At 43.3% G+C, this 27,276-nt stretch overlaps 1 protein-coding gene across 3 annotated transcripts in view; it reads left to right on the plus strand.

Moving 5' to 3' along the window:
- The window catches only part of LOC126257301 (mesoderm posterior protein 1), a 93,865-nt gene extending 71,003 nt beyond the window's left edge, over positions 1 to 22,862 (plus strand). For all 3 annotated transcript variants that reach the window (XM_049955552.1, XM_049955553.1, XM_049955554.1), the window contains exons 3-4: positions 10,780 to 10,912; positions 19,424 to 22,862. In XM_049955552.1, the coding sequence (XP_049811509.1) occupies positions 10,780 to 10,912; positions 19,424 to 19,691 (401 nt within the window). In that variant the 3' untranslated portion in view covers positions 19,692 to 22,862. The remainder of the gene's footprint in view (positions 1 to 10,779; positions 10,913 to 19,423) is intronic.
- The last annotated feature ends 4,414 nt before the right edge of the window (positions 22,863 to 27,276 follow it).

The raw sequence follows: 27,276 nt of genomic DNA on the forward strand, positions 1-27,276 counted from the left end.
AATGTCCCATCACTCAGCCCCTCACACCCCACCCCCACGGACCACAAAAGAGTGGCGCCAGAGGTCGTGTCCTCCCTCAACAGAGAGGGAGTCAGTAGCTCTGACGTGGTCTCCAGTGGACAGCGGAGGGTGTGCCACGCCTGCTGTGCAACATGCGAGATCCGACGACAGTATCTTCAATGTAGGTAGAGTGAAATTGTTGTTTGTGTTCTGTGGCAGACATGGGTCGAAAATTAAGAGTTATCGTAACAGCAAAGTTACTTCCGTGAGGCCAGAAGAACTGGTTGATGACTTCCTATTTAGTGGCAACTGTAAGGATTAGTGTGGTAGTTACCTGTTTTATGAGACATTATTGTGGCCATATCACAAGACGATGCAGGGACTCCAGATTCCCTATGATTAGACACAATGAATAAATATGGTGGTGTTGTCGATTAAGGATTGTTCTGTTCTTGTTATTGTTGGATTGGTAAAATATGAGTAAGGGTAGGGCAATGGCAGCATCAGGGATGCAAGGTGTCACTGGTCCGGAAGCTGTGCAATCGTTAGTTAATGAAGTAGTACGGTTAAGAACAGAAAATACTTTTGCGAATTATGGACTGACAGCGAGAAATGTGAAGTCGGGACCGTTAAGATCACAGAGTCTGGGAGTAGATCTAGCTCTTGCGAATCTTTCACTCCTTTTTCTGGTAGCTCATCTGAGAATGTGTTCTCGTTCGTGGAGGATCTCGTCTCCTCTGCTGAGATATGACGTTGGTCGGAGACGCAATTGTTGAAAATATCGAAATTACGCCTTTCAGGACAAGAAAAGTTCTTTATATATTGAACTGAGACACTACACGAAAAAGAGACTTTCAAGCAGCTGAAATAAGGATTATTGAAAAGATATAAAAAGCATGATAGTACACAGTTCTTCCATGGGCAGTTAAGTGTGATTCCTAAGAGGTCTAATGCAGCCACAGATAGGATTAGAAAAACTAATGTGTGTGCATCTGAATTAATACAGCACGATGAGGCGAACAAGGTGTTGTTACAGGAAGACGAGCAAAGGGCACTCGGTGCTTTCCTGAGGGGTTTAGTCCCAAAAATATCTAGGGTGGTGCAGACTGGGGCACCTAGGGCTCCCTATTCAGCAGTGAGGCTAGCGATGGAATCTGAGGAAACTGACTTTGCATCAGGAGTAAGAGACAGAGGAAATATGTTTGTAGCGAATGTAAAACATTTCAATTGTAAGTGTGTGGGACATGTGCAGAGACAGTGCTGTCGGCTACTGAAGAACGGGGGTGGTATGAACCATCAGTAGTATCATGAGAACAATAGTTACGGGTGTCTAGGTGGAAATAAATAAGCACTCGTTAATCTCAAAAGGAAACCCCAGAACCACTCAAAGGCGTTCTCAGTAAAAACGAATGCAGGAAATACGAACGCAGAGGGAGACTGTACTATCGCTGGTATAGTAGCTGGAGAAAGGTGTAATTTTCTGTTGGATACAGGGGCACATGTATCAGTGGACTTGATAGATTTAGTGGGTAGAAAGCAATGGGGCACATCGCATTATAATTTGTGTGGGACAGGGGATAACGATATATGACCACTGAGATCGATAATGGTGAATTTTCAATTGAAGGTAACCAAGTTTCGGCAATGTGTAGATGTGGTTAGACTTTCTGCATCATCATCATGCCATAATTGTCCATCGACGACGCGTGGAACTTAGTGGGAAGACATTCCGGCTAGGGGAAGCTGTTGGCAATGTTGATCAGTCACATGGAGTGTCTGGCGTAGTAGGCCATCCAGTTAAATAAAGGCTTAATTCGCTTGATTGCGTGTTGAGTGGCACAAGGAAGTCGTTGTGGGTGAGCGTGGAGCCTGTTTTACAAGTTAATAAGTTGTGTAAAGTGGAACCGCAGGAAGGCAGTGATGTACTGGGTGCAGCATGTTGTCAAATGAGACAAAGTGCTGTACTTGTACAAGAAAAGGTCTGTTATGATTTGTCCCTGCAGTCACGTTGTAATCAGGAAGACGAGCGAAGGCTGAGGGTGAGTTGCCCAGTACACACACACAGACGTCAGTGAGGCAGTGTTACCTGCAAATACATTGCTGTCAAATAGACTTTACAAAGTTTTTAGCTTCTTCAGAATTGCAGAGCGGCCGGGTATGGGACCCACATGCCGCAAAGGAAAGCTGATGTCTCATCAGCGTGTCGTGACGTTCCTACTGCAGATGAGTGAAGAGGATGAGCGTAGAGTGGGCACTGGCAGCAGGCAGAGCAGCCGTGGCCCGCCTGAGTCGGTCTGGTGACCCCGCTCCGCTCCTAACACAGCATTCTCGATGATCACCATGTCCTGTGCTCAGGTGGAGTCTGCTGACACTGCTCCAGGGTTCTGGTTGTCGTGCAAGGAGACACCCCCCCCCCCCCCCCCCTCACACACTGTGTACTGACTAAGACTGCAGCAGATGTTCATGAGTCAGTAAGGAGGCCGCACAAATGCGCTGCAGCTGGTTTATTTGAAGAAGGCAACTTGCAGAATATCTGCAATGACCCAGTGGAGAAGGAGGGCTGGGCGTCTGTCGGTCTTCTCATCTGTGATGATCCTCTGGGCAGCCGTGGCAGTCCACAGCTTTGGCATGCATCAGGTGTGGCTGTGCTGCTGCTGAAGTCAGCTAGCAGGTAGCAGGTTGGCCAGCCAATGTGTGAACTGCCTATGAGTTCTTGGTAATGTGCTATCTCGTAAAAACAATAGAATACTATTATGCATTATTTGCGTTCACTTTGTGTTACAGTCACAGACGCTGTGTAGTGAAAACGACTATCTGTAATTATATGTTACTATATGCCGCCGTTCTTCCTCAGTTCCTGTTTCAGTGCTGTTTATGTTCTAGATGACTGAATTTTTAAATTTATCTTTAACCAAATAAAATTCACCTCATTATTTTAGATATTTCAGTTAACTTAAAACTTCTGATGTGGAAGACCACGTAACTCATAACAAAATAATCATAAGTCAGTAAACGGTTATTTCTTTGTTGACCACTGAAAATGCCTGAAACGATTAGGGGAACATAGTTGGTTAAAAACAATAATAATAATTCAGCTGAAAAGACCCGTAAGAGCTATCATTATCCGTAATATGAACAGACTATCTAAAGCTTTCTTATGTTGTGGACTGCATCTTATTATTTTATTGTGGCGCTTGTGTGATGTGTGTTTGGGAAAAAATGTTGTAGACGTCGTTAGCCACCATCAAATTCTTGTAATTCTAAGAACGACAGTTACTGATAGCCTTAAAATTTGAGTTAGTTAAGCATATCGGGTAAGCTTTTGAACTAACTAACAAATACGTCAAAAATTAGATGACTTCTATATTATTTTTCAAAATTAATCTAGTATTCAGACCACGCAAAATAAACAGTGCTCGTATTTCTTCAGCTACGTATTCTTGAACATCATATACATTACCTCTTCCATTTGTACCTGCGACATTAGCGGAGAGTGGCCAAAACTGCATAACGAAGAGGTTCACGAACTCTATTCAAGCCCTGACATAATCAGTATTATTAAATCACGTGGGCTGCGATGGGCGGGTCACGTAGCTCGAATGCATGAGGGCAGGACAGCGCACAGAGTACTGGTAGGGTACTTAGAGGGAAAACGTCCTGTGGGGAGACGGAGGAGTAGATGGGAGGACAATGTGAAGGCTGATTTGAGGAGCCTAGGTATTGAAAGTGAATGGAAGGAAATAGCCCAAGACAGGGACAATGGCGAAAATACGTTGCTGCGGTAATGAACTCTCGAGTCCGGTATGACCAGTGTGTGTGTGTGTGTGTGTGTGTGTGTGTGTGTGTGTGTGTGTGTGTGTTGCGTATTTGTACCTATGCTTAGCTGTTGATAAAACGGACTACCATTCACGTGCTGCTTCACATAGCAGTTACAGTTATTTGCGAGCATACAAGAAAGAAACTGCTCATTGTTTCGTTACAACGCGACTTCTTCTTACGTATCCATTTCATACCTGAATTTTTTCTGCAGGAAGAAAACTTTTTCTTTATGCTCTAATGCTCTTAGGTGATTTTTTAATGATTTTAGAAGCATGATATATACAAATATATGTATCCGTTTTCAATACATACTTTGACCATTTGGCTTCTTTTTATGTACTAATATAAATAATTTTGAAATATTTGCTGTTGTAATAAATTAACTGATAGTTGAATAATTACCATCCAAAATAACAATAATAATATTCAGTTATACAGTGGAGTATAACTAACCCACAGCTCTCGTGAATTCTGGCGGCCACAAGCTGCTGCGCACTGTTACATTCACTTGCTGGCATTTTTATTGTGATGTCCAACAGGTAGAGCACTTGTGCATGATGAAAAGGCTGAACATTCACAGATGTGCACATGAGGTTTCCATTGAGGAGAAGTATTTCTGTTACAGCTGATATATACTAAATATTAATGTATACAATTGTAGCCAGAGGGTCTGAAACGGTTAATGAATTGCGTTCCACTCTTCCTGCACACCCACTTCCCTTTTGGTTTGTGAGTACAGATCTCACTTAAGGTTGTGTAAAGATGTCTAAACGTTTCAGAGACCCTAGAATTGTATCTCGTCAGTACAACCGTGTTTATCCTTGCTAAAGGGGAAGCTTAGACAAGTTGTATTTGATAACTTTTGACACTCACGTCTTCGAAATCAGCAATAATATTCAAAGAAAAGTTTCTGAAGTTAAATTTTCACGGAATTTGTAACAGATAGAGCCCAATAAAAATTCCTATAATAATGCTTTCCGGAAATGTTGCCGTAATTTTTACTGTCTTTCATTTGTTTTATTATTGAAGTTAAATACTGTCTTGAGCATGCTGTTAGAATTATGGTTTGCCGGCCGAAGTGGCCGTGCGGTTAAAGGTGCTGCAGTCTGGAACCGCAAGACCGCTACGGTCGCAGGTTTGAATCCTGCCTCGGGCATGGATGTTTGTGATGTCCTTAGGTTAGTTAGGTTTAACTAGTTCTAAGTTCTAGGGGACTAATGACCTCAGCAGTTGAGTCCCATAGTGCTCAGAGCCATTTGAACCATTTGAAGAATTATGGTTTTTGTATCTAGTAATTCAGTTACAGAATAAAAATCATTTTCTCTGTTCAATTTCATGTACTGTTCCTAATGTTCGTGCATGTGTAGTAGACTGCGTTCTGATGGTTATGACATTATCAAAAGGAGTTCTTTTCGATTCATCAGTATCAGACTGGAGTTCACAACAATAATAGAAGTGGATATAATATTGGACCCTGTTGTGTACCTTTAGTGATTTGTACCTGTAACTGATGTACCTTAACTGATGGAGCTGCCTAACATGATTTCCTACTTCCTGTTACTTAATTATGAAGTGAAGAAACCATGAAATATTTCTTCAGTATCGGAAATTTCACTTTCACCATATAAATGATGTTTTATCCAGCCAGATACCTTAGACAATAGAGAACTTCGAATTGGTGACATTTCATCTTTTACATATTTGGTTTTGTGTTCGTTGAATTGCTAGAATTCACGTCCAGGAGAATAGCCCTTCTGAAATAAAAGTTATCTGTGACTCAGAATCTTGCTGTTGAAGCTATGCTGAACTGTTATTTAGTACATTAATTTTTCAAAAATACCCTCTGACAATGATACATAATGTGTACTACTGAGTATAACAGATACGTCAGATGAATCTGTTTCATCATTTTGTTTGAAATATTACGAACCTTTACTTTTTAGAAAGTACGTAATTTCTTTAGAAGTTGGGCTGACATAAAAACGAATACATCAGTTTTCTATGTTGCATGTGTTCCAAAATATTGGAAATGTTCACTATATTTGTGCTATCGTGAGTTAGTCTGTCACTTCCAACAATAGCTGAGGCATTCTGTTCCTTTAAAAGCATAATCATTCCCTACCTGTTGTTAGTAAAGTGACATTATCACATCAGTCACTTAGTTACTGTTGTTTCGTATGTGTTACATTAATTTAATAAAACGTCATATTCCGTGATTGCGTAAATCTGTTACTGCAAATAAATATATATTTTAACTTTTCAGCGAATCACTAGAGATACTCTGTATATTCCTGCCTCCATGGGCACTCGGAGGCAATACGAAAAGTACCGAACCGAGAACTGATATGGTACCGATATCAAGAAATTTTATTTTTGTTATGTTTGTATACCCCCCCCATGAACCATGGACCTTGCCGTTGGTGGGGAGGCTTGCGTGCCTCAGCGATACAGATAGCCGTACCGTAGGTACAACCACAACGGAGGGGTATCTGTTGAGAGGCCAGACAAACGTGTGGTTCCTGAAGAGGGGCAGCAGCCTTTTCAGTAGTTGCAAGGGCAACAGTCTGGATGATTGACTGATCTGGCCTTGTAACAATAACCAAAACGGCCTTGCTGTGCTGGTACTGCGAACGGCTGAAAGCAAGGGGAAACTACGGCCGTAATTTTTCCCGAGGGCATGCAGCTTTACTGTATGATTAAATGATGATGGCGTCCTCTTGGGTAAAATATTCCGGAGGTAAAATAGTCCCCCATTCGGATCTCCGGGCGGGGACTACTCAAGAGGATGTCGTTATCAGGAGAAAGAAAACTGGCGTTCTACGGATCGGAGCGTGGAATGTCAGGTCCCTTAATCGGGCAGGTAGGTTAGAAAATTTGAAAAGGGAAATGGATAGGTTAAAGTTAGATATAGTGGGAATTAGTGAAGTTCGGTGGCAGGAGGAACAAGACTTCTGGTCAGGTGACTACAGGGTTATAAACACAAAGTCAAATAGGGGTAATGCAGGAGTAGGTTTAATAATGAATAGGAAAATAGGAATGCGGGTAAGCTACTACAAACAGCTTAGTGAACGCATTATTGTGGCCAAGATAGATACGAAGCCCACACCTACTACAGTAGTACAAGTTTATATGCCAACTAGCTCTGCAGATGACGAAGAAATTGAAGAAATGTATGATGAAATAAAAGAAATTATTCAGATTGTGAAGGGAGACGAAAATTTAATAGTTATGGGTGACTGGAATTCGAGTGTAGGAAAAGGGAGAGAAGGAAACGTAGTAGGTGAATATGGATTGGGGCTAAGAAATGAAAGAGGAAGCCGCCTGGTAGAATTTTGCACAGAGCACAATTTAATCATAGCTAACACTTGGTTTAAGAATCATGATAGAAGGTTGTATACATGGAAGAACCCTGGAGATACTAAAAGGTATCAGATTGATTATATAATGGTAAGACAGAGATTTAGGAACCAGGTTTTAAATTGTAAGACATTTCCAGGGGCAGATGTGGATTCTGACCACAATCTATTGGTTATGACCTGTAGATTAAAACTGAAGAAACTGCAAAAAGGTGGGAATTTAAGGAGATGGGACCTGGATAAACTGAAAGAACCAGAGGTTGTACAGAGTTTCAGGGAGAGCATAAGGGAACAACTGACAGGAATGGGGGAAAGAAATACAGTAGAAGAAGAATGGGTAGCTTTGAGGGATGAAGTAGTGAAGGCAGCAGAGGATCAAGTAGGTAAAAAGACGAGGGCTACTAGAAATCCTTGGGTAACAGAAGAAATATTGAATTTAATTGATGAAAGGAGAAAATATAAAAATGCAGTAAATGAAGCAGGCAAAAAGGAATACAAACGTCTCAAAAATGAGATCGACAGGAAGTGCAAAATGGCTAAGCAGGGATGGCTAGAGGACAAATGTAAGGATGTAGAGGCTTATCTTACTAGGGGTAAGATAGATACTGCCTACAGGAAAATTAAAGAGACCTTTGGAGATAAGAGAACCACTTGTATGAACATCAAGAGCTCAGATGGAAACCCAGTTCTAAGCAAAGAAGGGAAAGCAGAAAGGTGGAAGGAGTATATAGAGGGTCTATACAAGGGCGATGTACTTGAGGACAATATTATGGAAATGGAAGAGGATGTAGATGAAGATGAAATGGGAGATACGATACTGCGTGAAGAGTTTGACAGAGCACTGAAAGACCTGAGTCGAAACAAGGCCCCCGGAGTAGACAACATTCCATTGGAACTACTGACGGCCTTGGGAGAGCCAGTCCTGACAAAACTCTACCATCTGGTGAGCAAGATGTATGAAACAGGTGAAATACCCTCAGACTTCAAGAAGAATATAATAATTCCAATCCCTAAGAAAGCAGGTGTTGACAGATGTGAGAATTACCGAACAATCAGTTTAATAAGCCACAGCTGCAAAATACTAACACGAATTCTTTACAGACGAATGGAAAAACTAGTAGAAGCCGACCTCGGGGAAGATCAGTTTGGATTCCGTAGAAATACTGGGACACGTGAGGCAATACTGACCTTACGACTTATCTTAGAAGAAAGATTAAGGAAAGGCAAACCTACGTTACTAGCATTTGTAGACTTAGAGAAAGCTTTTGACAATGTTGACTGGAATACTCTCTTTCAAATTCTAAAGGTGGCAGGGGTAAAATACAGGGAGCGAAAGGCTATTTACAATTTGTACAGAAACCAGATGGCAGTTATAAGAGTCGAGGGGCATGAAAGGGAAGCAGTGGTTGGGAAGGGAGTAAGACAGGGTTGTAGCCTCTCCCCGATGTTATTCAATCTGTATATTGAGCAAGCAGTAAAGGAAACAAAAGAAAAATTCGGAGTAGGTATTAAAATCCAAGGAGAAGAAATAAAAACTTTGAGGTTCGCCGATGACATTGTAATTCTGTCAGAGACAGCAAAGGACTTGGAAGAGCAGTTGAATGGAATGGATGGTGTCTTGAAGGGAGGATATAAGATGAACATCAACAAAAGCAAAACGAGGATAATGGAATGTAGTAGAATTAAGTCGGGTGATGTTGAGGGTATTAGATTAGGAAATGAGACACTTGAAGTAGTAAAGGAGTTTTGCTATTTGGGGAGCAAAATAACTGATGATGGTCAAAGTAGAGAGGATATAAAATGTAGACTGGCAATGGCAAGGAAAGCGTTTCTGAAGAAGAGAAATTTGTTAACATCGAGTATAGATTTAAGTGTCAGGAAGTCATTTCTGAAAGTATTTGTATGGAGTGTAGCCATGTATGGAAGTGAAACATGGACGATAAATAGTTTGGACAAGAAGAGAATAGAAGCTTTCGAAATGTGGTGCTACAGAAGAATGCTGAAGATTAGATGGGTAGATCACATAACTAATGAGGAGGTACTGAACAGGATTGGGGAGAAGAGGAGTTTGTGGCACAACTTGACCAGAAGAAGGGATCGGTTGGTAGGACATGTTCTGAGGCATCAAGGGATCACCAATTTAGTATTGGAGGGCAGCGTGGAGGGTAAAAATCGTAGGGGGAGACCAAGAGATGCATACACTAAGCAGATTCAGAAGGATGTAGGTTGCAGTAGGTACTGGGAGATGAAGAAGCTTGCACATGATAGAGTAGCATGGAGAGCTGCATCAAACCAGTCTCAGGACTGAAGACCACAACAACAACAACATGTTTGTATACGTTGCGCATAAAAGTAATTCAAATGTTACTCTGGTTTGTGACATAGTTTCCTTTATGCTGTTATTCAAAGTAACAGTGTAGTGTGTCTGTAGTTCAAATGAATGTACTAGAACGTAGTGTAGAAACAAAAATATATTTTTAACATTTTATTGGCAACAGAAATCAATCTAAAGGTGGTGTTTTTGACAACAATCTACTTGAAGGGCGTCTGTAAACTCTTACCAGAGAGGTAAACACTGAGCGCAGTATGATACTCCTATTGTAAGATCAGTAAATATAACGTACATACAGCTGACGACATGGGTACATCAGACGCACGAGTATGGCACATATTAAACCAAAATTCGCTATGATGGAGTTTTATGGTAAATATGAGACAAATTTGTTGACCGTTGAGCAAAATAAAATGCGAAAGTTAATTTCGCAGCAAAGAAAAACTCTGATGATATGTTGCTGTGAATACTATAGGGTCACCACTTGACGCCGGAGATGCAACAACAGTCAGAGCCTTGGGTATAAGTGATGTCGGTTATATATGCTGGATAGATTTTGGCCAGTGTTTACTGGGGTACTTTTTATTGATTATCGTGCATAATAATTTACGAATAATACGCGAATGTCCTGGGCTAAGTTATGGCGAAGGCAAAAGATTTAGACTACACAAGAAAAAAGCCGTATTTCACGCCCAAGATAAAACTGCCCGCAAAATGAGAATAATGAAGGATGATGTCGACAATACATCGTTAGAAGAACCAACGCATTCACCAGATTTGGCACCCTCTGATTTGCCGGCCGGTGTGGCCGTGCGGTTCTAGGCGCTACAGTCTGGAACCGCGTGACCACTACGGTCGCAGGTTCGAATCCTGCCTCGGGCATGGATGTGTGTGATGTCCTTAGGTTAGTTAGGTTTAAGTAGTTCTAAGTTCTAGGGGACTGATGACCACAGCTGTTAAGTCCCATAGTGCTCAGAGCCATTTTGAACCCTTTGATTTCTGTCTGTACTCACATATGACTGAATAAATGTTGGACGAAGTGCATTACCCAGAATATTTTACTTAACTAACGGGTTCCTAGGCCTGCAACTTCTCATTCTGCTCTCATATTGTTTCCATAGAAACTGTACTCTAAGACTGCCAAATTATATTTGTTATATTTTGTACGGTATGTTCGTTCTTGTAATCTTACTAAGTCTTTTGCCTTTTTAGTGTATATGTGCCTCCAAAGAGTGAGCGGAAATTTATAAACCCCTTTTTACATTGTTGTAGATTACAAGAAGTCTGCATGCGATAGAGAGAGAACGCGCATGCGTGACATGAACCGAGCCTTCGACCTGCTGCGGGAGCGACTGCCAACGTGCAAGCCGCAGGGCAAGAAACTCTCCAAGATAGAGTCCCTCAGGTACGTGGCAGCAAGCACACAATGCAGCGTCAACACGTGAGTTTGTTGGATAAAATATTTTTAGGAATTAGATCCCGCCCGGCTAGCCGCACGCGTTAGCATCCACTTCCGGGATTCAGGGAGTCGCGCCGGTCCCGGATCGAATCCGAGCGGCCCATTAATGACGAGAGCCAGCGTGCGGACAGCCTGGACTTGGTTCTTAGGTGGTTTCCCACATTCGTCTAGGTGAAAATTTGGCTGGTACCCACGTCCCGCCCCAGTTACGCGATTTGTAAACATTTTGCAAACATCCGCACAGTTTCACATCGGATAACACTAGACGCAGAGTTGAAGTAAACAAATTCCATCCCAGAGGAGGAGGTGGTGGATGGAAGGGTGGTGGGGAGGGTGTGGGGGAAGAAGGAGTGGCGAAAACTAGAGGTCTTTCCAGCAGCCTCGACAGAATCCAATTTGGTTGCCCTGAAGAGCACCGTTGCAAAGAGGGCCGAAGCGTTGGTTCTATAACTGTTTTTAATTTTTCAAAAAGACACAGCTCAGTACACAAAAGGAATTTATTCAGACTGAGCCCAGCCGAGGAAGCCCGTGGACTTGTAGTAGGAACTGATGATCTACAGGTAGGTGTCATAAGTGAGATGTGATGGACAGATATTAGCGGTTTAACATTCCGTGGAAGCGGTTTAACATTCCGTGGAAGACGGGATGATTAGAGGCGGAGCACTTGTTCGGATTTGGAATTCTGTTTAAGCGATTCAGAGAAAAATGCAGAAAATCTATAACTGGATGCTCGGATAGTGATTTAAATGCGACTGCAGAACCTCTCTCAGTATACGTGAGATGTTGCTAACGACAGTCAAGTGCGAATTACAGAGCAGAAAAATTTCCACATTAAGTATGTTCAATGAAATTCTTTACAAGTGGCAGTTCCACTCACTATGGCCAGTGTTGAAAGAACACATGGAGAAAACTTCCTCTTTTAATATGTTCAGTGTCTGTAATATAGCAGAATAGCCTTTAGGACCTATCTTGCTCCATGCGTACCCAGTAAGATTTCCGGTTCGTCTCCTGTTCGAAGTGCCATAGTGTTAAAAATAAATAAATAAAGACTTGAGTTACATCCACGAGGAACGGTGTTCACATTATTATTCAGTAAAAGAGTTAGTTTTTGTGTGGGATCCGGAAATTAGAGACAGGATTTGTTCTCGCTCGAGATTTCTCGAGAAAACGTCGTTAGTCCTGCGCCCTCTAAAAGTTCACATGAAACAACTCTACCGTGAAGCATCTGACGAGACAAAGTGGACCTTAATCAAGACACTTTTAGAGGGCTTGTTTTCAATTCACAGTTTCTTCCTAGGACTTTCAAGATAGCACGCACGCTGTTCATTCGATATTAATGTGCATTGGAAGCTGAGAATACAATGTGACAGATTTCCCTAGTCAATTTATTTCATAGTGATATGCAAACCCGCCGCGAGCGGATTTCTGGGAGAAAAATGTCGGGAAGCAGTGAGAAAATACGATATGAAGTAGTTCTTTAGGGAGATAGATGATTTGATAGATGCTGACAAAAATGGTTCAAATGGCTCTGAGCACTATGGGACTCAACTGCTGTGGTCATAAGTCCCCTAGAACTTAGAACTACTTAAACCTAACTAACCTAAGGACAGCACACAACACCCAGCCATCACGAGGCAGAGAAAATCCCTGACCCCGCCGGGAATCGAACCCGGGAACCCGGGCGTGGGATGCGAGAACGCTACCGCACGACCACGAGATGCGGGCTAGATGCTGACTAGAAACGTTTTATTGAACGGTAAATTGAAATCCATTTGCGATAAAGAAACAAAAGCAGTCGTACAAATAAACGTTTACAAGGCAGGGTACGCTCAACATGACGTCAGAGTACTGAAGCCCCACTACTTATTAAACATAGATTTGCACCATTATACTACTCGTATTCACAACTTTGTAACTTGAACTTGAAGAAAGCTTACATTACAGTTGGGAAGCACCAAGCAGAAGGCATTTAAATGGATATTTCAGAGTAAGAATTGAGCCCCAGTCTACATGATTACAGCATGTACTCGAAATGTGAGCCACCCATCATAAACGTGGATCCATTACATTGTACGTCCCTTCACCATAAGTGAGATGTATGAGTTCTCAGTTCCTCGTTGTCGCATTCCAAGGCACTCTCAGAGGAGAAAACTAAACCGAAGTGGCAAAATTTATGGGATAGCGATATGCACGTATGCAGATGGGGGTAGTACCGCGTACCCAAGGCGTAACAGGGCAGTGCATTGGCGGAGCTGTCATTTGGGCTCAAGTGATTCGTGTGAAAGGGTGTCTGACGCGATTACGGCCGCACGACACGAATTAACAGACTTTGGACGCGCACTCGTAGTTGGGGCTAGACGCATGGGCCATTCTATTTCGGAAAAATCGTTTGGAAGTTCAGTATTCCGAGATCTGCAGTGTCAAGAATGTGCCGAGAATACCAAATTCCAGGCATTACCTCTCACCACGGAGAATCCAGAGGTCAACACCCTTCACTTAACGACCGAAAGTAGTGGCGTTTGCGTAGAATTGTCAGTGCTAACAGACAAGCAACACTGCGTGAAATAACTGCAGAAATCAATGGGGGACGCACGACGAACGTAACCTTCAGGACAGTGAAGTGAAATCGGGAGTGAACGGGCTATGCCGGCAGGCGGTCGACGCGAGTGCCTTTGCTAAGAGCACGACATCGCCTGAGGAGCCTCTTCCTGGCTCGTGACCGTATCGGCTCGACGCTAGACAACTGGAAAACGGTGGCCTGGTCAGATGAGTCCATATTTCAGTTGGTAAGAGCTGATGAAGGGTTCCATTGTCCGCAGACCCCACGAAAAATGGCTCTGAGCACCATGGGACTTAACACCTGAAGTCATCAGTCCCCTAGAACTTAGAACTACTTAAACCTAACTAACCTAAGGACATGACACACATCCATGCCCGAGGCAGGATTCGAACCCGCGACCGCAGCAGTCGCACGATTCCAGACCACCAAGAAAAATGGACCCAAGTTGCCAAGAAGGCACTGTGCAAGCTGTGTGTATCCATAATGGTGTGGACAGTGAACCGAACACTGACTGGAATTGGCTATGTTCGGCTATTTGCAGAGTATCTGCAGCCATTCATTGATTTAATGTTCCCAAACAACGATGGAACTTTTGTGGATGGCAATGCACCATGTCAACAGGTCACAACTATTCGCGATTGGTTTGAAGAACATTCTGTACAATTCAAGGGAATGATTTTTCCACCCAGATCGTCCTACATGGGACATAATGGAGGGGTCAGTACGTGCACAAAATCATACACTGCCGACACTTTCGTAGTTATGGGACGTCCATAGAGGCAGCAGGGCTCAATATTTCTGCGTGGGGCTTCCAACGACTTGTTGAGTCCGTGCCACGTCGATTTGCTGCAATACGCCGCCCACAAGCAGGTCCGATACGATATTGGGAGGTATCCCACGACTTTTGTCTCCTCAGTGTCTGATGTGGAAACCACTATCACAATGCCAACGAACAGTATTCTTCCCATCACTTGATACCATAGGAAGAAATATTAACTGAGAATTTTGTTCGCAGAAAATTCTCAGGACTCAGGATAGGGGCATCAACAGGACCATCAGTTTACATGACACGCTCAACAGAAAATACGAAAGTTTCGTTAAAATATACAAGACAGCATTCAGTTCCCATTCCATCTAAAAATTAATGCAAAATCTGCTTTACGGATGAGGGTCCGAGAGTTTACATACACGTCCAAAAAGTTCCTAGGATGATCTTATTCCTGGTGTACAAGCGCCGTCAGCGCAGCAACTACTGTGCTATCTTGAACTAAGAACTGTAAACAACATGTCTGCATTAGAGCAGCCAGTTGCGAGCAGCCACTGTTAATTACTGGGCGTGCTATCGTAGTGTGTCAACGTTGTGCGTCACGAATCGCAGTGGAGCAACATCTTTGTGTCAGTGTCCAAGACATTTTCTAGAATGTTTTCAGGAAGGAAAAAGTTTAGCAAAATTTCTCCGGTACACTTTGACTCCCGAACAAAAACAACGATGCATCGACAGCTGCCGCAACTTGAGTGAAATGCAAAACACAGACCTTATTGTTGCGTAAAAATATTATCACGGGTGACGAGCCTTGTTATCAATGCAACCGACCACAATAGGACAAAATGCAGAAAGGGTCAACGCTTTGACGACATAACCGATATTCAAGCCAATGTGACACGCGAGTCGAACACATTCCGAAGAAGCACTTTTCTAACAGTTCCGCACAGCTGTATGAACATTTTGTGCCTTTCACTCAAGTGAGACGTGACTACGAGGAACACCTGAAGCATTAAAGTCACCATTCTAAGTTTTCCAAAGTTTTTATTATTCCAGCCTTAAAAGCTTTTTGGACGGACGGGGTACACGAGATCTCTTACTGTAGTTTTGCACACTGCCTCCTAATATAGACCATGGTTATCAAGCCCTTTTGCTGTTTCAGGGTACAGAATCGTGGTTAACAAATGAAGAGACTTAGTGTCTATGACGCCGTGTTGTTTAGTAAAACAATTCATGAATATTTGTCTGTATGCTTTCCCTTGCTTTATCAGAAGTGGTTTCATATCTATCTTTCAATGAAACCGTTCTTTCCACGTGATTTTTTCATACGCTTAAATATTTACAAGTTTTACTTGTTTCTCTTGTTTCAATTATAATAAATACAGTGTTGCCCAGAGGTTGCGAAAAATACTTAGATATATTTTAGAGCTATATAACAGACTAATTGTATCGGAAGACTTTTACAACTTTTGTGAAAAATAGCATATGAATTTTGCTTTGATTCAAGGGTAGAAGGTGTTTTGTTGCGGACACCTGGCCTGTCTGCTGGAGACCCGTGTGAACTTGCGCTGCTGGATAAGGCTGGGCGGCGATGACGAACAAACACAGCGTGTTTGAAATAGGCACTACATGACGCAGACGGTCAACTCTTATTTCGGCCTGACAAATGTCATCAAGTTCTCCTAAAATACTGCGATTAATATAGACATACCTTCAATTACAAAACCAATACCAAATGAGGCTGCCCTCTGCCCAGTACCAACAGCGCCTGCAAAGTACACTGTTCGTTGAGAATTGCAACAAGAGAGTGCTCAACGATTCAGACTTTGATTACAAGAAAGACGCCCATTTTCTGAAAAATAACGAAAAACCGTGAAAACCTACATTAAAAAGAGTAAACACCATGTCAGATATCTACAACTTGTTTGGTTGTGTAATGTTTTAGAGAATGTTTCGTACTCTTTCCCTTCCATGAAGAAAGTTGCATCTTTCTATTCTCTGGTGCATACTTAGAACCAAATATACACGACTAAGATTGGCATGTTACGAAATGGACCGTAGATCGAAGATATTGTGGAGAATGCCGTTAATCTCAAAAAGAAGAAAGCAACTGACTGTGATAAAATATCAGCTGAACCTCTAAAGGCCTTATGAAGTAGGGAAATAGCTGTAATAAACAACTTCACCAATAGAATATACTGACGAGAGCAGTTTGCGTGAACATATAGTTAAAACATTTCTAGTTCCCTTACTAAAGAAATATAACACCAAAAAATGCAAAGATTAACGAATGTTTACCATAAGTAGTGTTTTGCTCGAAAAGTTGAAAAGAAAAACTGAAGATAATGTGGTAGTGGGTCGCTTTGGCTTGATGAGAGAAACAGGAACACGAGATGGTATTGAATGTTTGATGCTAGGACAAAAACTACTAGATGGTTACACGAATACGTACATAAATTATGTTGATTGGGAAAAAGCGTTTGGCAGAGCGGACTGGAGTATCTTTTTGTGAAGAACTTAAAGGATGATGGTGTGGCTCTATGCAAGACGTATAGTGATAGCAGACATTAGCACTGAGTAAGCGGGGGGGACATGTACTGGAAGTTGTTTGCCAACAACGCTTTTCAATATTTATGCTGAGCAACTAATAAAAAAAGCGTTAGGAACAGCAAGAGGCACAGTAGTAGATGGAGAAATGATAAAGCCAGTTAAGTATGCAGGTGGTCAGAAAGTGTGGGCTCAGAGGAAGAACTACAGTTATAAAGCAAAGGGTGGTAAAAGCCGGAAAAACGAATGATTATAAATATGGGAAAGAACAAAGTGGTGAGACTCGGCCAATACACTGTCCACGCACATTAATCTGACCACATTTCAGAAGTCTGAATAACCACTGTTGCATTTGGGGGACCACTGCGAAATATGCAGGAATGGAGTCAATGAGGTTCTAAAAGGTACCGAGAGGGATTTGTAGCCATATCGACTCCAGAGCTGTGGCCAGCTGCCGTGGGTTTCTCATTTGAGGATCCATGGAGCGAGCAGCCTGATCAAGGTGGTCCACAGATTCTCGAGTGGATTTAAATCCGGGCAGTTACGTGACCAGGGGAGTACCCTAAACTGCGGCCCATGATCTGTCGCGGGGCGCCGCCCTTCCCCCACCACCGGCCGCGGACCGCTCGGAAGCGCCCAGACGGAGGCTGCGGGAGAGGGATTATATAAAGTCGGTATCCATCAGAGACCAGACAGACACCAAGAACGCCTGAAGATGGCAAGAAGTCGGCTTGCCGAAATATCGCGCCTTTTGGACGACGCTACGTGGCTGAATACCCGAGAAATTTTCAAGATTTCTGTACGCCGGGAAAACCTCAGATCACACATTCTGATTCTCTTCGAACCACGAACGTACACTGCGAGCTCCGTGACACATTGCATTGTCCTGTTGGTAGATTCTATCATGCCGAGGAAAAAAAGCTTTGTGAAGGGGTGGACATGGTACTTAAGAACAGATGCATGCTTGTGGTGATCCATTGTGCTTTCCAGAACGACTACATCACCCAACGTATGCCACGAAAACATGTCCCAGACCATAATACACCTACACTGGCTCGTATCCTTCTGACGATTGTAGCAGGTATTTGCTTCCAGACTTTTCACGCCGTACGTCCCAACAGCTATCTGTCCGATACAGCATAAAATGTGATTAACTTGAACAGCGCTCCCGTCGTCACGTCCAGTTGCGAGAGATGACGTGCAAATTTTTGTCTTCGTCGTCAATGAACAGCAGTCATCATGGCTGCGTGAACTGGGCGCCTGCTGCAGAGGCCCGCATGAAAAGAAGTTTACCGAATGCCCGTTGAGGAGACACTGTTGGTAGCTCCTCGGTTCGTCTGGCATTCAGATGCCCAACAGTTGCATCCATGTTCGGCCGTACGCAACTCCGCAAGCATCGTTCACCTTTGTCGTCTAAGATCTATGGTGCACCAGAGTTGTCTTGGCGCCAGTTTTGGATACCACCATTTTGCTGTGCTCGGTATACTTTAACCATAGCGGCAGCCGAATAGTTTACAAACTTACCCGTTTCGGAAATGCTTCCACCTTCGGCCTGAAAGGCAATGTTCGTGCACCTTTGGACGTCGGATAAATTGCTCTGTTTCTGCATTGCAACAGTGACTGCACTGAAACTTCCTGGCAGATTAAAACTGAGTGCCGGAACGAGATTCGAACTCTGGACATTTGCCTTTCGTGGGCAAGTGCTCTACGAACTGAGCTACCCAAGCACGACTCACACTCGTCCTCAAAGCTTCACTTCTGCCAGTACCTCGTCTCCTACCTTCCAAACTTTACAGGAGCTCTCCTGCGATCCTTGCGATCCTGAAAGAAAGGATATTGCGGAGACATGGCAAAGGTCCCGAGTTCGAGTATCGGTCCGGCACACAGTTTTAATCTGCCAGGAAGTTTCATATCAGGGCACACTCCGCTGCTGAGTGAAAATGTCATTCTGAATGACTGCACAGTTTTCCGCTTCCTTCCAACATGCTTTATGTGCCCTCCACAGCTAGTGCTGCAACCTACCCTCAGTGAATGGTTGTTTCACCTTGATTTCGACCATAGGTATTGGTCACATTAATGAGACTGGGCCGTGTATGAAGCTTTCGTGAAAATATCATTGGAAGCAAAGATCTCGGAACAATCAAGTTTTTTTAAGTACTAGGAAACTTGGTCGTTGAAGGAAGGCAAAGAGGGAGAGGAAGTGGAAGAGTAGTTGTGCTGGATGACACTGAAAGCAGATCAAGAAAGAAGCAGAGAGTGTGCAGATACGTAGAACTGAACAGCTATCGTAGATGTGGTTTGAAAGTCACTGGATCAGAAGACTTATTTGTTCTACCAGCCGGAGTGGCCGAGCGGTTCTAGGCGCTACAGTCAGGAACCACGCGACCGCTACGGTCGCAGGTTCGAATCCTGCCTCCGACATGGATGTGTGTGATGTCCTTAGGTTAGTTAGGTTTAAGTAGTTCTAGGTACTAGGGGACTGATGACCTCAGAAGTTAAGTCCCATAGTGCTCAGAGTCATTTCAACCATTTAATTTATGCTATAAAAGGGAGTGGCGTTGTGAGTGTGTTCTCTGGTGTGTGTCAGGCTGGCGATCCGCTACATCCGGCACCTGCAGGCGCTGCTAGAGGAACCACTGCCGCCGCCAGAGCCCGCGGGCCTCAGCTTGGGGGTGGGCCTGGGCCTGTCGCCGCAGCCCGCCCCCGCCGCCGCCCCCGCTCCCGTCGGCTGCTACTGCCCGGACCCCTCGTGCCAGCCGCCCCCGCACGCCTTCGGCTACGGCTACTACCTGCCCTCGGAGATGGCTGCCCTTCACCAGCCCACCGTCGACTACTCGTTCCTGCAGCACTACTGATCGCCGCGCCGCCACCTCACCGACCGACGCTGCTGGCGCGCGGACAAAGACAGGACCTGAATGCCAGCAGTTCTCGGACTCCATCCCCCCCTCCCCGTCTCCTTGTCTGTCTCATTGCTACTACTAGTCGTCAGCGTTTCATAAAACCCATTTATTCCACACACAAGGTTAAGGAAGATTTTGCGACAATGTCATCCGTAGTTAACTATGGAACAGATTCGTATCTAACTGTTTTGTGACAAGTGAGTGTTTAGTATTTTTAAGATACATATAGGCATATACGACGCATCAGTGACAGAAACTGGATGTATCTACCACATGAACAGTCCTCACTAACTATCAATTCCTTTGTTGCTTTGCCTTACAATACACTGTCATTTCTAGAGTTTATTATCACAGGATACGAGTTACAATTTATCGTCTAAAGTTGTGAGTCTGTTCTCATAACTCTAATGCTTTCAGAGTCCGTCCTTAGACGCATTCCACAACTTTTCTTTCTTATTTCAGTCGTACAAGGAAGACTATAGCTGGCAGACCTAAGAAAAGACAACGATGAGATTACGCGTCCTAAGGTCCAACTGATCATGAATTACGACAATCCCAACGAAGGTTACTGCAACGGAATAGAGTATGGTCCAGCAGAACAACCTAGATAACTTCAACTTGCGATGAGTGGTTTCATCTGTTAAAATATATAAGAAAATCATACCGCTCGGACAAAAATTAGTTTCCTCTTACGTCAAAACAGATAACAGGTACTTACGTTGCACCATTTTTTTGACCCTCATACAGTATTTAATGCGTTTGTTTTACAACATAGTAGGAAATATTTTCCACAGCCCCACAGTAATTTCAGAGAAAATGTTGTTAATTCATCAGCTAGACATACTTCTCATTCATGTTTCCATCGGATAACAAGCCTTATTAGTTTACGCTTTATTTAGGAGGTGCAAATAAAAATCTAATCATTCGTAATTACGGTAACGCCGATTCGGGAACAGAAACAGAATGGGATGTAATGGCTGCCACAAAATAGAAATCTATTTGTACGAGGGCCGTTCAGAAAGTAACCTCCGGTTTATTTAAAAAATACACCAAGTTAAATAAAAATATTTTAATATATACATCTTACAACTACATCTTTGCACTATTTTTCTACATAGTCTCCATAGCGATTGAGGCACTTATCGTATCTCTTCACAAGCTTTGAAATTCCTTCTGCATAAAAATCACCCGCTTGTGCCTGGAGCCAGCCTGTGACCGCATCTTTGAGCTCTTCGTCGTCATCAAACCGCTGTGACCCGAGCCATTTCTTCAAATGCATGAAGAGGTGATAATCACTTGGCGCCAGGTCTGGGCTGTAAGGTGGATGGTTGATAACGTCCTATTGAAGGACTCAAGAAGGGCCGTTGTTCTGCGAGCAGAGTGAGGACGGGCGTTATCGTGCAAAAAAACGATACCGGAAGTCAGCATACCACGGCGTTTGTTCTGTATAGCCCGTCGTAACTTTTTTATTGTTTCACAGTACACGTCTTGATTAATGGTCGTACCACGTTCCATGAATTCAACCAACAACACCCCTTTGGCATCCCAAAACACCGTTGCCATCAGTTTTCTGGCAGAAAAATCTTGCGAGGCTTTTCTTGGTTTGGTAGGCGAATTTGAATGTGCCCACATCTTCGATTGTTCTTTTGTCTCAGGGTTCACGTACTTAATCCAGGTTTCGTCACCGGTCACGATTCTGTTTAACAATGGTTCTCCTTCGTCCTCATAACGTGACAGAAAGTCTAATGCAGAGGCCATTCTTTGAGTTTTGTGGTGGTCGGTAAGAATTTTGGGCACCCATCGTGCACAGAACTTACGGTAACCCAATCTTGCTGTCACTATCTCGTACAAGAGAGTCTTAGAAATCTGTGGAAAACCAGTAGACAACTCCGACATTGAGAAACGTCGATTTTCACGAACTTTTGCATCAACTGTCTGAACGAGTTCGTCAGTCACCAATGATGGTCTACCACTCCTCTCTTCATCATGAACGTTTTCTCGTCCACTTTTAAGTAAACGTACCCATTCACGGACAAATTCTTCACTCGTAACTCTTGGTCCGTACACGGCACAAAGCTCACGATGAATAGCTGCTGCAGAATATCCTTTGGCTGTAAAAAACCTTATGACAGCACGCACTTCACATTTGGCGGGGTTTTCTATTGCAGCACACATTTCAAACTGCCACAAAAACTAAACTAGCGCAGGTACGACGTTCACTCGACCACGGCTTGATGCCGACTGACCTGTTGAGTGCGTGAACGCACAGATGGCGTCGCTACTCCCTCCACAAACCGCACTGTGACCAATCGGAGGTTACTTTCTGAACCGCCCTCGTAATTCTTCTTTCCGTTTATAATTTCTTTTCCTTTTGTATTCCACATGAAAGTAGTCAGAAAGTCGAAATATACCTTATAGGTGCCAACCAACCAATATACAGATTCCCATTGCACATATACATTGCCTATACGTTGCGAGAATCGTGTTTACACGAAGCATCTGAAATAGATGGACCACTTCTATACAGTAGTATAACTCTAGTCAGAGGGCAACACATACGTAAAGCATAACCTGGATCGCTAGCGTATACTTTTATCGACTGACAACGACGTAGTCATAATAAGGGAAAGCTGAGGTTCTCATTCAGCACTGGAACTTCAGTGTTGCATCTAACGATTGAGAACGCCCCAGATCGAACCCATAAGCTGCTAGTAAACTTTGCATAGAGTTATTTTCTACAGAATTATCTCTTCACAGCAACGGATATATTTCTGTTCCATTTCACATTAGATCCGTGGGTGGCACAATGCTTAGATATTCCTACAAGTGGCTATCCAAAAATGCATGAAACTAGTCACTTTACTCGTGTGTGCAGTCGAAAGAGGATTTTGTTTGCGTAGTCCATAATTATTTATACCTTGCAGTGATTCTTGTTCTTGTAGAATATAATCACTAGTCTTAACTACCAATGTGGTTCTGAAAATGCAGAAGCACTTACAATAAACATGTAATACATGTACTTCTATTTACTTACGTAAGTTATCAACTCAAAATAAAATATATTGCAACATAAAATTGTTTTCTACTGTGGTCAAGAATTGCACTATGACAACACGCTAAAGTGTATATCGTTTCATACATAATTAGGAGAATAAAATGCATCCGTCGAAGAATTAGTATAATGCTCAATTTTTTCAGCACTTCATCTGAGCTCTCTGGTTGCACTGAAGTAAGGGAAAACAGATATAACACAGTAAATTTTCTAAATACTTTACGCACACATCTCAATGAGGGATCGCTCTACAGGATTTGAATCCATCACCGCTGATCTCCCGTTCATACTTTTACATTTTATACACAATCTATCTCTTGACACATAGTTTATTTGAATGCTGAGTTGTATTCGGTAGCTCCGAGTGAAAAGCCAACCGCTTGCAACAAAATTTTACTTTTACGGGGTTTCGTCAACGCCTATGGGCATCTTCACTAGAAAATCCACAATTGCATGTTGATTTTCTGGAGAAGACACTCATAGTCAGTGTCGAAAGACAGTGAAAGTAAAATATTGTTGCAGCCGTTGACTGTGTTATACTTATGATATTCTTGAACTTTAGCTGCCTCACAGCCGTGTTTGAAGTCGCTGTACATATACTGAAATAATCACTATTACTATACACAGTACTGTAATTACACGTTCTCTTGGTAATTTTCAGTATAAGACAGATGTTACAAAATTTTTGGATTGTGCACTTAATAGATATTTCACCGAAAATTCTTTGGTAGCAATGTATGAACATGTCATTTGTTATATGAAGGAGTTAAAAACGTCTAGCGTATAGCTGATCTCCTGTTCGAGCAGTGGAAACGTAGCTATCTGTGTGTTCTGCTTTTATCAACACTGACTTCGACTATCCGGAAACCACGTATATGGTTCACAAAAAAATAAAAAAGTTTATAAACAGATGAAGATACGAATGATGATGGGAACGCAAGCAGTTAGTTCAGAGGAGATCAAATTATAAAATTATTGGTTTTTGTTCGGTTATGAGGCATCATGTGGAAAGTCGAGCAAAACGATTTTGCAGAGATAAATAAAAAGCTAGATTTTTTTGTGTAGTCAGTAAACGACGCAGTTATCTTGCATACGTCGATAATATATTATTAGGGTACGAACAGCACAGCGAGAGAGCAGATGGCAGAGTTATCAGCCAAACATTAAAAACTACACTCATGCTCATAAATTAAGGATAATGTTGATACATGGTGAAACAAAGCTCTGGTGGGCGGTTTGAGGGTTTAAATCACCTCGGGGTATGACCATGCGGTGCATTTGACCTGCGGTCGTCGCATGGTGGCGCTGGCTGCAGTCCACATACGAAGAGGTGTGTTGGTGCATGTCAAAGTACGGTGCAGCGAGTAAGTGTGGAGACGTTTTCAGACGTGATAATGGTGACTGTGTGTTGAAAATGGTTCATAGAACACATTCTGATGACGTCATGAGGGTAGAATACTAGGGCAAACACAACAGGTCGTAGCAAGGGCCCTCCGTGTGCCACAAAGTGTGATCTCAAGATTATGGCAACGATTCCAGCAGACAGAAAACGTGTCCAGGCGCTACAGTACGGGACGTACACTGTGTACAACACCACAAGAAGACCGATAGCTCACCATCAGTGCCCGCAGACGGCCACGGAGTACTGCAGGTAGCCTTGCTCGGGACCTCATCGCAGCCACTGGAACAGTTGTCTGCAGACACACAGTCTACAGACGACTAAACAAACATGGTTTATCCGCCAAGAGACCTGGAAGGTGCATTCCACTGCCCTTGGTCACAGGAGAGCCCCTAAAGCCTGGTGTTAAGAACACAGTACATGGTCATTGGAACAGTGGTCCCAGGTTATGTTCACGGACGAGTCCAGGTATAGTCTGAACATTGATTCTCGGCGGGTTTTTATCTGGCGTGAACCAGGAACCAGATACCAACCCCTTAATGTCCTTGAAAGGGACCTTTATGGGGGTCGTGGTTTGATGGTGTGGGGTGGGATTATGATTGGTGCACCTACGTCCCTGCATGTCTTTGACAGAGGAACTGTAACAGGTCCGGTGTACCAGTATGTCCGTCTTTCCAGGGGTACAGTGGGTCCCACCTTCCTCCTGATGGATGATAACGCACGGCCCCATTGAGCTGCCATCGTGGAGGAATACCTTGAAACAGAAGATATCAGGTGAATGGAGTGGCCTGCCTGTTCTACAGACCTAAACCCCATCGAGCACGTCTGGGATGCTCTCGGTCAAATGTATCGCTGCACGTCTTCAAACCCCTACGACACTTCAGGAGCTCCGACAGGCACTAGTGCAAGAATGGGAGACTATACCCCAGCAGCTGCTCGACCACCTGATCCAGAGTATGCCAACGCGTTTTTCGGCCTGTGTACGTGTGCATGGTGATCATATCCCATACTGATGTCGTGGTACATACGCAGGAAACAGTGGCGTTTTGTAGCACTTGTGTTCCGGGACGGTTTTCTCAACTTATCACCAATACCGTGGACTTACAGATCTGTGTCGTGTGTGTTTCCTATGTGCCTGGGCTATTAGGGCAAGTTTTGTGTAGTGCCACGTTATGTGGCACCACATTCCGCAATTATCCTTAATTTATGAGCATGAGTGTAGTTCCAAATATCTTTGGTATTTCTATGAACTGGAATGGAGTATAGCTTATTGCTTCAACTGCCCAGATGTTCAGGAAGCACTTCACAGAACACTTCAAAACCGCTTCGAGTGTTCAAAGAAAGGGAAAACGGTAGCATGATAGCGAAAATAGTGTCATATCTACGAGGAAGGAGACAGACGAAATCCGAAACTGCTTTTGGCTCTTCGCCTCCTATTGAAAGCTCCTCTGAAAAGAGTCAGACAGCACGGAGGAACTACACAAAGGCTCCAAAGTGACCAAGTTGAGACAGGTGCTGGTAGAGACGACGTGGCTTGTTTCTCACGGCGCGCCCTGTGGAAGTGGAAGAAACAGCCGTGGCGAGTGTGCCCGCGGTAACTCGCGGCTGGCTGCTGTTACCCAGGAGCACGCTTCGGCTGCAGGTAAACGTCTCAAGTTTTGTGTCTTGGAAAGGTTTGCCGTTGAGGGAACTGAAGAACCACGGCTATCACATGTATGTTGCTGATCTGACATGGAGAGGAGAGGCCTGCCTCAGGTCATGGGCCGCAGTCGAGCTGCAGACAGACGATGGTGCCTACGTGGCGACCCTTCCTATTTAAGAAAAATTATAAGAATAAACTCTCGTGGAAGCAATTTACAATTAAATAAACATCTATTTCGCTCCGTAAATAAAGTAAGAGGTCGCAACAAAGCATTTTAAAGTCCAGCTTTTTCTGAAAGGACGGTAGTTTCGCTGTGTTCATTTTGTACATACGTTTCTGTAGTTGTGCTGCTCAGAAAAACAGAAGTGTGTGTCGTAAAAGAAGCCGTTTTAACACATTCTTCCACTTTTGGTAACGTAGCTAAGGCGATTATCGATGCCTGTCACAGCGTCGTGTGTCAGTCGCGCGGCGCTCATGGTTGTAAACATTAATCCGTGTCCAAGTCTGCCATTGTGTAATGTGAAAAGAAACGATACTGTGAGATAAAACAGTATATTTTTTTAAGAAGTATGATTATAAGCTTGGGAATAAAATGTAACTAGTGCTAAGTCGTGTAAATCACGTACAATCTGAAAAAGCCGGGAATATGCTCTGTACGCGTCTTAACGATAATAAAGGCTAATACGACTTCACTGACACAGCCAGTGCCACTACGAATCCAAATTCCTAAGAATGCTCGAATGAACAAGATGAAAGATATTAGAAGAAATAAACGTACTAAGATCAGTCGTAGACAAAGAGAAAATAAGGCATAAAATAATGATAATGTGGTAACAGAAAGGTGCAGGGGGTTAACAGGTGCCAGACGGGAAAGACCCATTACAGAAGTTAGCAAGACTCGGTAACATTGTGTGACCAGAGCAATAAAACGTATGGAAAAGAAATTTCGTACAGGAGGTTATGAGTAAAGAACAAAAATGACGATGAGCGATAATGGGATGTTACCGAATAGCAGATGTGATGATGGTGGTAATACGGTTGGGGTAGCCGCACAACAGCAAGGTCCCAGCACCCCGAAGATTAAATACACGGCGCACCCGAATACAGGGACACGATACATGCTACGTGCGACCAAGCGAAATGTGTGCCTGGCGTAATAAGGGATGGTTTTCGAACTAAATGCTGCCATGAATCGGGTACATTCAAAAGTGTTGAACGATAAGAATTTCGGGCAGCAACAAAAATAAAGCAGTTGGTTGGATATCAATGTACACTTGCATACCCTCATTCTTTTTCAATACTTCATCTTGCATTCACTAATACCAAGCTACCAATGCTCCTTGCAAACTTGTTTCCCATCTTTCTGAAGGAGAATGCTTTGAAACATTTCCCAAAAGTTATCGGGAAATATGACAAAGTTGAAATGTAAAGGTGTCCCATGCTCCAG

This window comes from Schistocerca nitens, chromosome 1 (genome assembly GCF_023898315.1).
Source record: "Schistocerca nitens isolate TAMUIC-IGC-003100 chromosome 1, iqSchNite1.1, whole genome shotgun sequence".
Classification (NCBI taxonomy): domain Eukaryota; kingdom Metazoa; phylum Arthropoda; class Insecta; order Orthoptera; family Acrididae; genus Schistocerca; species Schistocerca nitens.